General features: G+C 43.2%; 1 protein-coding gene across 2 annotated transcripts in view; it reads right to left on the bottom strand.

Annotated features, from left to right (window-relative positions):
• PLS1 (plastin 1) overlaps positions 1-14,557 on the bottom strand; it is a 91,601-nt gene that overhangs the window by 49,326 nt on the left and 27,718 nt on the right. For both annotated transcript variants that reach the window (XM_006123987.5, XM_006123988.5), the window contains one exon: positions 3,851-3,956. In XM_006123987.5, the coding sequence (XP_006124049.1) occupies positions 3,851-3,920 (70 nt within the window). In that variant the 5' untranslated portion in view covers positions 3,921-3,956. The remainder of the gene's footprint in view (positions 1-3,850; positions 3,957-14,557) is intronic.

Below are 14,557 nucleotides of genomic sequence, written 5' to 3' on the forward strand. Positions count from 1 at the left end.
CTGATTTATACCAATTGAAGATCTGGTCCATAGAATTTAAGTCATTATTTGTATTGTGCTAGTGCCTAGAAGCCAGAGCCCAATTATATTATATACTTCTTAGGCACCTTCTTAAATTTTCATTGTAAAGACATAGCACAGTCACAAATTTTTATTGATAGCAAAAACTTTGAATTTTGATCAGTTTAATTTATAATCTGAGACTATGCCAAAAACCTTTATCAACTTCCAAATAGAGTGGATGGTCCGTTATTAAGTCTTCTTACATACAAAATGTCATTTGCATACAGTAATGGTTTATGGCCTAAATTCAATCTTCATGTAAACGATTTCAAAAGAGACAGCAATCAGCCGCACTAGGGCTGAAGTTGGACCTCTATATTTGTCATTATTCTAATAATCAGCTGTTTATTTCTAATGACAATGGTGAGGCTGGTCACTGAAGAATAAATCCACTCTGGCCCATGTCTGTTATATTACAAATGACCTTGTTTAGCCTGTTAGCTCACTTTGTTTTGAGGGATCTGTACAGGGGCATCCTCTTGCCCTACTTCCGGTGGACGCTGTGCGTTGAGAGCCCTTTTGAATATGCTACAACAAAGTACCGGAAGATTTTCTATGCATTAAAGTATATTTTATAATTTAAACCAAGCACACTGTTACATAAGCAAAATTTATATGCTGCTAGTCACAGCACTTTCCTGACATGCAGTAAATTGTTTTGCTGGTGGGCATTGTTTCCTCAATGCATTATTTATTCAAAATATCAATTAATAAATATTGCATGGCGTTAAGTTGCAGGGCTCATACACTCAACTCCATGGAAAGAATGTCAATCTTTTTAGTATACTAAGTGCTAGCTTAGCAGTTTGAATAGTTATCCTGTCAAAATGTCCTTAAGACAAAGCTCAATAAAGAGGGAGAACTTCTTTTTCCTCCATGAAGTGAAAGACTTCTTAGTAGAGAATTTCTCCAAGGCAGCATGCAGGAAGAGATAAAAAAAAATCAGGGGATTTTGGTTACTGGATCTTTCATTAAATGTATCCATTGGCCAAAATCAATACAAGACAAAAAAACACCCCTAAAATCTTAAAATTGCTATCTGTAACATACAATACAGCATAACATATACCTGCAACAACAATTTAAACAATTTTAATATTAAATTGTAAAATCAACTGAAAGAATAATTTATAACTAATGGGGGAAAACAACACTGTCAAGGCAGGGAGGGAAAGTATGAAAACTGTGGGGGAAGGAAGGGGAGAAGAGTCATGGGGGAAAAGGGATAGGAAGAAAGTCTGGACTACCCACTTGGTCCTTGGGTGTTCCTTAATCAGTTGTTTCTAAACTGGAGCCCAGTTTCCTTTAGACTTATGTGGTTGATCCCTCGCCACTAGATTTGGGCATATTTGTTGTGTTCTGTGAATTGATTTACTTTTCTACCCCTACAAAATCATCTGCTTTGTGATCATGGCTACTCTTAGAAATCATGGAAGCTATCTTGATGAAAGGCCCAAATACCCCAATACGTAGTTCTCAACTGCTGTTTGATTGCTAATGCCCTAAATAATTTTCGCTCCAGCGTGAACTTTTTTCTACTTGATTTTGGATTCTGGACCAGGTTGGTTTAGAATTAGTAGGGAAGAATCTATCAATCAATCAATCAATCAATCATTGGCTCTAGAATAGGGGTGGGCATTAAATTTTTTGCTGGGGGCCACTTCAAAAATTTCTGAAGTGGCCCCGGGCCACACCGGAACAGGCAGGACCTCGAGCGGAAGGGGTGGGCTGGGATACTTCCGTGTTGCACTCCCCCACCTCCAGATGAATCATGGTCTGGGGGTGGGGCTTTGCCCACCCCCACCCCTTCCTCCTAGGTGCCCATGCCCCTGGCTGGAGGAGACATCTCACTCTTCTCCGCCCCCAGGACAATCAGGGTTTGGGGGTGGGGGAGCACATGAAGTTCCCTTCACTCTGTCCCTTCCCTGCATGGCACTTAAAAGTACCACGTGCTCCTGGAAGGGCGGGAGGAGGCTTTATGTGCTTCCCTGACCCCAGGCCAATCAGGACCTGGGGGCGAGGAAGCACACAAAGTCTTCTCCCGCCCTGTCGGGAGTGCACAGCACTTCTAAGTGCCGTGTACGCCTCACAGGGTGGGGCCAGGGCAAAGGAAACTTCGTGTGTTCCTCCATCCACAGACCCTGATTGGCCTGGGGGTGGGGGAGCGTGCAAAGCCTCCTCCAGCCCTTTCAGGAGCACCTAGCGCTTCCAAGCACCACATGCTCCCGACAGGGAGAAGAAAACTTTGCACGCTCCTTCCGCCCCCAGGCCTTAATTGGCTTGGGGCAGGGGAGCAGCAGGGCCTCTGTGAGCAGGATCCAGCCTTTGGAGGCCGTTTTGCCCACCCCTGCTTTAGAACCTTATTAAAGTTGCCTGCAGTTACAATGAGGATGTATGTATCTCTGTGGAGCTATGTGGGTATGAAAAGCCTCAGACTTAGCCATATATCTATTAGCCAGGATCATTTCAGACCTATTTACCGTGACTCTGAATAAGAGATGCCTACCCTGAGTATCCAAAATATTTATTAGGAAGAACAAAAAAAGTGAGAGAGACAAACTTAAATGTTCATAAAGACATTTCAGTGTGGAGTTGAGAATCAGATAATACAGTACAAAGTGACTTCATATTCTTGTCTAATTTTAGGCTATGGCTACACTAAAGAACTTACAGTGGCACAGCTGCACCACCACAGCATTGCTAATAGAGACGCTTAGTAAATAGGAGAGAGCTCTCCTGAGGACTTAATTACTTCAGTGCCTGCATAGCTATGTCAGTGGGAGAAACTCTCCAGCCAACGTAGTGCTTTCCGCACTGGTGCTTAGTTTGGTGTAACTTGTCATTCAGAGAGATGGCTTATTCACACCACTGAGCATCATAAGTTATAGCAACCGAAGCTCTATTGTAGCCATAGCCTTTACCTGCAGAGACCTTGTTAAGCACATGAAATTATATTTAGTTATTTATTAACATGACTTATTCTCTACAGTAGACAAGATCAAGGATCACAAAGCTCAGGTTACTTAGAAATGTAAATTAAATTTAACTTGGTGCAGGAGAAATAGTTATTAATCCACTGAAACGGGTGGGCAATAAAAAAGCAGCAGCTTGCCTGGGTGGGTCCCTGTCAGGCTGCCGCCGTTTTTGCAATTATTGGACAATCGCAGCTCTCATTGGCCGCGGATTGCCATTCACTACCAATGCAAACGGCAGGAGGCAACGTAGACCAGGACACCACTTCCTGCCACTCACATTGGCTGCAAACAGCAAGTCGCTGCCAACACGAGCTGCAATCCTCCGATACCTGCAAAAGCACAAGTCAACATAGCGGTGGGGGGGTCTAACTAACCCTACAAACCGGATCCAGCCCGCAGGCTGGAATTTGCCCACTCCGGCACTAAAACATGTAAGCAAAAGAAAAAGGAAATTGTCAGTTGGTATTAGGCCCAAAACCTTATACTAAAATAAAAGTTTTCAAGCATCTTATTTAGATCAGCTAAAATAGAATTTTATTTTAATTTCAACATTTCCCAGTTATGTTTAAACCTTTAACATTATGGCAATGGGCTAGTGCTAAAAAGTAAATAAATAGAAATAGTGAAAATTCCTTCATTTTCCTAACTTCTTAGGGGTTATTAGCAACACATGTAAGGGACTATGGTATTATTAAACATTCAACATTCAATGGTTAATGTTATACCATCCCAGTAAGATATTTTTAAAGAAACTGTATAACTTCATATTGTTCATGGCATGCAGATTATTTTCTTATGTCTAGAAAACACACCTATTTTACTGAATGCTTCTCTCAGTTCTTCCAGCTCTTCACGAGAGATTGTAGTTGTGTTGTTTTCCATCTTGACAAAACAGCAGTTGTTTTCAATTCCTTATACCTAGCAGTAATAAATGGGCAATGTTACAATAAGTATCAATTACAAACGGGCACTTTACTTAGTTGTTGAAATGTTCTAGGCATAAGAGGTACCCTCAAGATTATCACGGAGGATTGCCCCACCTATGCCTAATAATAGAACTTTTGAGAATGTCAAACATTTAGCACTTTTCTCTGTTGTAACAATGACTAAGAATTTACAATAGCAACACCTATTTTCACACACCCTGCATTTTCTCTTTGCATAGTTTAAACATGTACTTATGTCCGAGTGCTTTTCGTTGAACAATTTTTCATTATGAAACAGCATCTAAATTTTACAAACCTCAAGCTACAGTATAACTCATTTTCAGCTACAACAGGTTATCAGTGTTTATCAATAACTGGCTCAGCCCTGCAACGCACTGAGCACTTTGAGCGTGATTGCAACAAAGTGCTTAACTTCCATGAGGTGTCTTATATCCTGAATGTTAAGCTTATTCTTTAGAGCTTTGTTTCAATTTGAGCCAGCATGCTCAGCCTTCACAGGGTTGAACCCTAAAAAAGGGATTATGATGGATAGGCTGTGTAAAAAAATCTTAAATCTGACAAAATCCCCATCCATATCCGGGCACCCTCTGATTCTAACTTTACCCTTCCTGCATGGAAGAAGGTGGGCATTGGCCTCCTCCATAGCACCATTCCACTTTTGTTCCAGATCCCACTGAAGATGCTTTGTGTAGTCTAGGGTTCACACTGAAGAATGAAAGAAGGCTGGGTAGTTGTGGGACAGGCCCACTGATTATTCCATGGAAAGACAGTACAGTCTGGGACTTCGCTATTTTCCATCTTCCCCTCCCCTGCAATCATACTTGAGAGATACCTGCAGACATGACGAGTTCCGGGTAGTCTGGCTCCAATCAAGCTTCCTGCCAGGTACATTGGATTTGCCATAAATCAGGGGGAGCTCTATGGATTGGGGTGAGCCTTGTAGCCAATTCCATGGAAGACCAAACACAATTCTCACAGGTGATAAACTCTGTGAGGGATCCTCTCTGAAAATTCCTCTATCCACACCCACACACCCAGATTCCAGATTTTAATATAAAAATGGATAATTTAGACCCTTCTTATTAAGGCCACATTTTCATAAGAGTCTTGTCCTCTTCTCTCAATATTCAAAGCTATATTTGTACCGTAACTGCGCAATATACAAGACCCATTGCTTCAGAGAAATTCAGGCTTTAGGACCACCCATCTTCTTGTAGTGCTCTCTACATGCAGCTGTTAGCAGTCCTTACAGGCCAAGCTGTCCCTACAACTAAGTAATGAATCTTTCATTTTAATTAAAGAAAGAGAAAAATGAAAGATTTGTATCTTATTCAAGCTTGTCCAGTACATCAAGACTGCAATGTACTAAGGATTGAATGCAGGTTTTATTTAGGTTATTAATAATCTTCCTTTCATTTTGGTGGGACCAGGATTTGCCATAATAGTCAAATTCAGAACTGCTATAATCAATTGCACATCCATTACAAGTGCACACAAATAACGATTAATGTCACTAACTGTACTCTTTCCTCACAACTGCAATATGTCTCAATGAACAGGACACTGGCTTCAATGTCCAGATCTGCCACTGACCTGCTGTGTGTTATTAGGCAAGTCACTTCACAAATGTGTACCTCAAACCCCAACCCTGACATCTCTAGGCTCCTGCCCCGAGCCCCTCACATCCCCAAAACCATGCTTCAACTCCTACACCCGCCTATACACATCACTAGCCCCCTCTGCCCTGAAGGAGCCAGGCAATACCAGGTAAATCTTCTAATATAAATAATAATAAATATAAAGGAATGTAAAGGAATCAGAATTTGGTTTATATAAAATACAAATTTGCCTGACGTTGCTTGGCTCCTTAATTTTTGTTTTTCTTCATTTAAATTATTGCTCTAGGGGAGGCTGGGGATGAGGGGTTCAGTATGCAGGCTGAACTGGGTAGCAAAGACTACCCAAGCCTTCCCTAATTGCAGCAGTTTGGGACGAGGTGAGAAGCACCTCTCCATGGCTTCCACAGCTCCAGCAGGCATAGCCTGCAGAAGGGTGCATGTCTCTCATCTGGGGCAGGTCCGGGTTTGTCTGCCCCCTTCACTCCCAAGCTAGAGTAAGAAATACAGCAAACTGCACTTTCCCCTTGGTCCCTGATGAAGGGGAACAACCAGCATTGTGAGAAGTAATCCCATTCTAGACCCAAACTATTTTCCTGGCACAACCGAGCCCTACCCTTGCCTTAAGTTATGATAAGAGGAAGATGTATACCAAATTCAGTAGTCCTACCTCTTACCATTTAGGAATTCTTGACCAAATAAATGCTCTTTATATATGAATGAGAATGATTCCTATCCATCTAAAATCCTAATCACAAAAATAAGTTCTTCGCCTGTTTTAACCACTTAAATTTCTATCCCATCCTATTTTCTCATTAAAGAAGCAATAATGAATGAGTTTGTATGTCCAGATTATGGCCACTTAGCTATTCTCACCTTTATGCGATTGTGGTTAGCAGCAGCAACTCTATGGGCAATCTGCCTATTGCAAACGGTCAGATAGATTCCTCTCGCTAAGATGGATGGATGCCTGAAGGAGAGGCCTCTGAGGCTTTGTCTTCTCAGCCAAAAAGAATATATATATTTTTTAACTTTGGAAATACCAGATGTGTTAGCTATGCTGCAGTGGAGACAAGGCACTTCAGTTTTATCACAAGTAAACAAGACAAGGTCGACCATGGGCAGGGTGCGTATCACTTAGCTAACTCACAATAAACACTGCAAATGCCTTTTCTCCACTCAGGAATTTACAGTGAGATAATTATCCAGGGTTAAATTATCTCACTGTAAGAACACCACCTTTGTGACATCGAAGCCTGATACACCCCACAACAGAGTGCAGCATGTTTGCCCCACCCCACCAATAATTAAGAAAGGAACTAGTGCCAAAGACTCACTCTTGCTGTGAGTCATAACCCATGGGTCTACAGGCAGTCCCCGGGTTACATGGATCCGACTTACATCAGATCCCTACTTACAAACGGGGTGAGGCAACCCCGCACTAGCTGCTTCCCCCCAGCAGACCAGGGAGACGCGGAGTGGCTTTTCTCAGCAGACACCTCAGCTTGAGAATAAAGGACTGAGGGAAGTGAGGTGTGGGAGAATAAAACTGAGCTCTGGAGAAATGTTTGGCTAGAGTTTCCCCTACAATATGTACCAGTTCCGACTTACATACAAATTCAACTTAAGAACAAACCTACAGTCCCTATCTTGTACGTAACCTGGGGACTGCCTGTGTATAGGATCACCAGGCTCCACCTAATGCCTTACTTGTATTTAGAACCAGGATTCCTTAAAGCCCAGCTCAAATAGAAGGCTCCACCCTTGTCCCCAATTGGTGGAATTTCAGAACTCCTGATATTCACATTTTACATTATAATGGAATTGGAAGGAGGCGTAAAATATATTTTGGAATCTATTCAGACTTCTCCAGGCCAAGTTGTGTTCTGTCTCATTTATTCATTATGCTTGTGTTCGGATTCATCACGTTTTCCTAATGCTGGCCTGATGTTGTCAATATGCTAATGTTCCTCACATTTATAGCACCTATCATGAGTAAGAGGAGCCAGAACACACAGTTGAAAACCCCCCAGATATTTTTCACATTTTTACAGTATGTATTGGAATCTATCATATTCAGAGGGCATTTATGTAGGTTGGACAATGGGATTTAGCCCATCCATGGAGACAAGTAACACCTCAATGGTAAAAAAATTGTTAAAATTTTAAGTGATTATGACATGGCTCCATCTGAGACTATGGTCTATTTTAACTTACGTATGTGTCTGTATTATATGCATATATGTGTTATATATTTTATATGTATTCTTACCATCACTTTATTTAACAAAAATAATTAAGGATAAAAATTGACCAAGTTTAGGTGAAGACATCTGTAGTATCTATACTGAAGCTAGTTGCTGTATCTATTTAAACTGCTAGAATTTTTTTGGTTGGTTGCTTGCTTGTTTCAATATTGTTTCTTCCAATGCAAAGGCATTTTAATTTTTCTAGTGCAGGACACTCAAGGCCATTTTCTGTTGTTGTCTATATACAACTTCGTTATTGATGTAAATGGAATTATGCAGCCACTGACGGTACCAAAGAAAGAACCTTTGATGAATGAATGAGGAAGGAACACTCACAGGAAGTGCTGGAAGGCAAAAAAAACCCCAAAAAACTCACAGGTCTTTGCTGCAGATATAGTCATATGAGCAATCTTACATCTCAGACTACTTGTGTAAGTAAAGGATGCAATACTGCTTGAGTAATATGACGAGTGCAAGAAGGCATCTGAATGCAATACAAAAAAAAAAATGTATGCAGGCACTACCTCCAAGCTTATGTTAGCAATTGACTGTTGGTGAGTGTAAATAAGAGTATTTTTCTTAACCATTTGTCTGGAATCACTATTGTATATAAAGAATGTGTCTGGTATGTTCTGCATAAATGTCTGGCTCTTTTAGAGTGAAGGTGTTTTAATTTTTGTATGACATTAGATAAAGTGAAAGCATTCTTAAAGCCTTGTTTTGGCAATATACAACCAGATCCTGCTCGCTTTACTCAGATGTGGTCCTGTGTGAGGATTTAATATATATATGCAGCCACTGATATTATATATTATTAAATCCTCACACAGGACCACATCCGAGTAAAGCGAGCAGGATCTGGTTGTATATTGCCAAAACAAGGCTTTAAGAATGCTTTCACTTTATCTAATGTCATACAAAATTTAAAACACCTTCACTCTAAAAAAGCCAGAAGTGCAGAGGAAGAGTAGCCTGGTTAGATGCCTGAAGAAGCTTCACACAATCTGAAGAGAAACCAGAGTTTCTGGTAACACTCACATTAAACTAAACCTTAAAATAAATACAAAATATAGATGAATGTAAAGATTAATTTTTAAAATTCAAGTGCCCAAGGAAACTTAATGGCCAATGAAAGAGCAATAGTGATTGGGACAGTCCTTTCAAGAGCAGGTTAGGACGGGCTTGCACTGTGCAGATCTCTTTATACAGCACAAGGCAATATTATTTTGCATATATACCCAAAGGACGTGTGTACATGAGTACTGGGTAAATCCCCAAGCTGAATCCACCACACTGAGCTGATTTCAGTCTGAATCTGTAGCTTGATGTGGCTAGAAAATGCTTGAGGGCCTGGCATAGCCAGGACAGGGTGAGGAAGTCCAGGCTGGTTCAATGTGACCTCAGTATATCAGGTGGCGCCCCCAAAAGAGGGGTCCAACCAGTCACAGCAACACAGTGAGCAGGGTCACGTGCACAGCTTATTACTCTGAGACGCTGATGGTGATTTTAATTGAGTTTGAAGTGTGCTGGCTAAAGAACGGACAAAGTGCTCACTGGTTATTTTCTAAAGCTTCAGAGGGGTAACCGAGTTAGTCTGTAACAGGAAAAATTAAAAAAACAACAACAACAAATAGACTAGTAGCACCTTAAAGACTAACAAAACATGTAGATGGTATCATGAGCTTTCGTGGGCGCAACCCACTTCTTCAGCTGACAGGAGCCATTTTCAGTTATTTTCTGTTTGCTTATTTTTGACAAGGGAAGTAATAACAGAGTGAGGAATCCCAGGCTGATGGAACAAGCAGGTTCAATGGGATCCCAGCAATTCAGGTGGCATTCCAGAGAAGGATGGGGTAGGGGGTCCAACTTGTCATAGTCTGCTCACAGCTGTTTGTGTGGAAAGAGAAGATGGATTTGTGAGCCCAGTCATAGCAAGTTCTAATAAAAAACTGCTCATCTCACTGGGATTTCAAAATTAAGCCTGGAAACGTGCAAGTGTATTCTATCTTGAGACGGGTGAACTTTGCATTGACAGATAGCAGTCTGTTTGATGGTGGTGTTGCTTTAGTGCTCTGGCGGCTAACAATTAAATCTTCTTCAATTGGGATAATGTATCTCCACAATCAAGCCCTTCCTAAAGGCTCACTTCTCCTGCTAACCTCACAGTAATTAATAGTCATTCTGGGCTTGTCATTTCTGTCTATGCTGGGCCTCATTCATAGCTGGCCTATGACCACTTTGCACCAGTTAAACTGATACAAAGGGGCTGAAGGGCAGGTGTAAAGGCCCCGACAAATACTTCAGGTACGAAGTGCCTCCACCATGACAAAGAAGAAAAAGAGGTGAGAAGAGACATGGCCAGGGTGATTCCACACCCCTGGTAGGGACGATATATGTTGCAACTGGAGTACAAGTTAGGGATGCTCTGCCTGTGTTCCTGTATCTTGTGCCAGGGACTGAATAAGCCTCTGAAGCCTTGGAATAGTTGTGAAAGCACATATTGCTTCCTATCTGTCCTTGCACCAGCCCTAGTGCCAGTGCCAGGAAGCATGTACCTTTCTGCCAAATCCAGGCCCTCTACTCATTAGGCACCAGGCCTGGCCGAAGCTCTACTGCTTGTATCATGCACCCAGGGTGTGGCTTGAGTGCACAGGGGGAGACACCATCAGTGGAGAGTTTCTGGAGCTATCCCCATATGGTTGAGAGAGCTATTTGGTGCCTCCCTGATAATCCTGGCGTGTACTTGGCTGAGTGACAGCTCTGAAAACAGTAAGACCACCAAACAGCATTTCATGTTCATTTTTCCACCCACCACTGGATCTGCCAAAATAAATAATAAATAATAATAATAAAAGAAGAGCTGTGAGTTGGCAAGAGAGCCCATAGTTTCTCCTCTCCCTGCAGGCAATTGGCGATTTGCTTTTTCCAGCTCTGCCCTACCCCGTGTTTCAAATTCATCTGCCTGCTTGTAAAGCAGCAGCTGCCTTTCTAACTATAATGGACATGACAAATGCTGCCTGCAGAGCCCATTTTCTTTTGTGAGTGCTCTTTTTGTCTGTTGCTAAAGACACACCTCTCCTAAGCCAAGTGCAAATATCCAGTCATCCTCATTATAGCTTTGTATCCTTCCTGTTACAAATCGGAGGCAGGCTAACAATGCTCCAAATGAATGTTGTTCAGAAAAACTACAGCTTCTACATTAAGTATTGAACATTTTATGCTACTGGTATTTACAAAAAATGCACAGAGAGGCTTCTGTCTCTATATTTTGAGGCTTTGAGACCGCAACTGCTGTGTTGTTTACTACAGTATTGTACTTTAACCTTTGATATCCAATGTTTCAGTTTACTTATTCTTTATTAAGCTGAGATCTGAGTCAACTAAAGATTTTATGCTTTCCTAAAAAAAGGTAGTTTCTAGCCAGCAATGAGATCATTACAAGGCCAGTTTTCAGAGGGATTTCACACTAATCTTGAGTATAGCTTGTGCAGTGGGGAGCCATACAGATTGTTAGTACTGTATTCAACACATGTATTAAAGCTCTAGGGTGAAATTCTGGCACCATTTAAAATCAGAGATTTGCCATTTTCTTCAGTGGAGCCAGGTTTTCATCCTGATGAAGATTGGTACTAGGCACTGTCCAATAAGAACACTAGGTCTATTCAAATAAATTGTGTTGCAATGGGACCCAAAAAGAAATAAAAAGGGGAGGGGGGGAAGTTGTGCCATTTTGCTTTTACATAGTATACAAATGAGGATTTTTGTTTCAAGAATGTTGTATGGCAAAGCTTAGCTCCTATATAGCCCGGAAGACTATAGATACACGTATGTGGAAAAAAAACCTCCTAAAAAAGTCTGTAGCATTAAGACTCAGAGTCCCGGTTAATTGACTCAAGCTTATGGTAAGGAGCTAAAAGTAAGTGTAGATATTTGGGCTCAGTTTGGACTTTGTCTGGAGTCTGGTTTCAGAACCTGATTCCAAACACCCATACTGGTATTTCTAGCTCTGCAGCATGAACCCAGTCAGCTGACCCAGGCTCTGAGACTTGATGTGGTGGGTTTTTTTTGCAGTGTAGACAACCTCTGATAACAGGAGAGTTAGTGAAATGACCACATGTGCCAAGGAAGTAAAAGTTGAGCAATCAATAGAAGAAGAGATTTTGTTTAATGTTTAGAACTCTGTTTTGCTTTTGTTAATGTCTACTTAACTTCAATTAAGTATTTGTGAAAGATTCAGCACTGGAACCCTTAACGTAAAGGGTCAAAGCTAACGTACAGGAGCAGTGGAACTGGGGTAGCCACAAGGGTTACTGCTCCCACAGTGGAAATACAGTGGGAGCTGCTCTCTGTTTTCACCCTCATCCATCATTCTTTACTCAGCTGCTTCATACACTCAGGTGCAGTGGGGCTCCACATCTGCTAAGGAGAAAGACAAGAGCAGGATCCACAGAGGCTGGAATGTCTGATGCAGTGCTGGGAAGCAGGTAGGAGCCATAATGACTGGGCTGAGTCTCAGTAGTTCAATGTGCTTCTCACACAGAGCATCCTTCCATTTCTATCCTTGACACCCTGACTGTCCCATAATCTCCAGAGCCTTCACTCCAACTTCCTGCCTGCCAGGATTATTATGGTTCTTGGGATGTTCAGGTTTCTCTATGCAACTCTGCTTCCCCATTCAAAACAAACTTCTGCTGCCTCTGTAACAATACAGATCCCTGAGAGCTCACAGGAGGCCCTACAGGATAACCAGAGAAGCCTGGAATTATTTGTGTTCTTACCATAAATTAAAAAAAAAAATCAGATAATCAGAAAAACTGGCGCGGCACGGTGCGAGACGGCCGGCAAAGTGGTGCTTCACTACCGCACCACGGATGCCGGCGGGGCACAGGGCGGGCCAGCCAGTGAGGTGGTGGTACATCCCCATGCCACGGATGCCTGCATGGGGTGGTGCGAGTTGGCTCCTCCCCCCAGGTGCTGCTGCACATGCTCCATCCAGGCACCAGGAGCTTTAAACGCTGGCAGTTTGGGAGGTGAAGGGGGCAGCTGCAGGGAAAGAAGCAGTGCTCCGCTGAGGAGAGAGGTGCCTCCGGGCAGAGTCAGAGCAAGAGGCGGTTCAGCTTCTGCCCTGCCGGTAGAACCCGAGCCCAAAGACCCAGAGGAGCCTCCATCAAGGAGAGTACTCGGGATCAATGCACCCCTTCCTCAGAGATTGCCACAGGGCTGGCGGGCTGATGAGGTGAGGAGGGGGTTGCCAGTGGAAGGGACTGAATGGGAAAATGTAGCGCGGGTAGGAAGTGGCCCAGGGCAGGGTGGCAAAAACCTGAGAGGTTGATGGGTTTCGTTATCGTGACCCCCGTCAACCAGATGGAGGCGATTGCCCTCCCTTTAGGGCCCTGGGCCAGGACCCGAGAGTGTGGGTGGGCCTGGCTCCCCCTACCCCCACCTGGGGATGGATAGTGAAAACCCCTCCCCTCCCAGTGATAGGGCTGGGACAACTGAGACTTGAACTTATGGGGTTACTTAGACTTTACTAACATAGTGAGGCTGAACTGTGGACCCTGGGTATTGACCCGGAGGGGTCAAGGGTGAAGGGTTGTTGTGACGCCCACACGGGAGTTGACCCAAGGCAGGGCCACTGGTTGCCCAGGGCAAGGTGGGAATTCCATGAGTGGGGCTAGAATAATAGAGGAGTCAGACCCAAAGGGCAGGCCTTGTCTCATGGTGCCGTGGCCCAAGGGCGACTTCCTGACATCTGCATTACTCCTGTGGGAATTCTGAACCACTGTGCAATGAAGAATTTTGCAGAAATTTATGTTGTGCATGTAGAATTTCCTTTCCCCCACAGATATGGGGTGCAGAGCTTCTGTCTGCCACCTGGGGGCTGCTGGAATAGGCAGAGTCCAGGTCACACATAGAAGACACTGTTGGGGGAGAGGGAGGGAGCTAAGAGTGCTCCGTTAAGCTACAGTTCCCAGCGTGCCCTGAAGGAAGGGATGGTAGTGTGCAGGAAACCTTGGTACTAGTGTTGCCACACATCCAGTTTTCAACTGGAAAATGTCAGGTTGAAAAGGACCCCAGGAGGCTCTGGTCAGCACCACGGACAGGGCCAAAGTCTGGATGGCAGCACAGAGGGGCTTAAGTAGGTTCCCCTGCCCACCCTGGCTCCATATAGTTCCCAGAAGCAGTAGGCATGTCTAGCCCCTAGGTACATGAGTAGCCGCAAGGCTTCACATGCTGCCCCTGTACCATGCACCAGCTCTGCAGCTCCCATTGGCCAAGAATCAGTTTTTTAATCTCTCTACTCCTGGGAGAATGTGTGAGAGTGTGTGTGTTACAGACATACTTGCTGACAGGTATTTTGAAACAAATTACCAAAATAATTGAAACTAGCATGATGATGTTGTTTTATTTTGACTAATAAAATTAGCAGAATTTTTAATTTTTTGGGCACAGAATTCCCTCAGGAGTACTATGCACATCATAAAGAAGCTAAAATCCTCAAACCTCCAACCACTTTGCAGATGAATCCTGAGGTTACATTTGAAAGAGAAAGTACAGGCAGTCCCCGGGTTACGTACCAGATAGGGACTGTAGGTTTGTTCTTAAGTTGAATCTGTATGTAAGTCGGAACTGGCGTCAGCCGCTGCTGAAACTGTTCAGTTTCAACTGCGGCTGAATCTGGATGCCAGTTCTGACTTACATACAGA

This window comes from Pelodiscus sinensis, chromosome 10 (assembly GCF_052426305.1).
Source record: "Pelodiscus sinensis isolate ZL-2025 chromosome 10, ASM5242630v1, whole genome shotgun sequence".
NCBI lineage: Eukaryota > Metazoa > Chordata > Testudines > Trionychidae > Pelodiscus > Pelodiscus sinensis.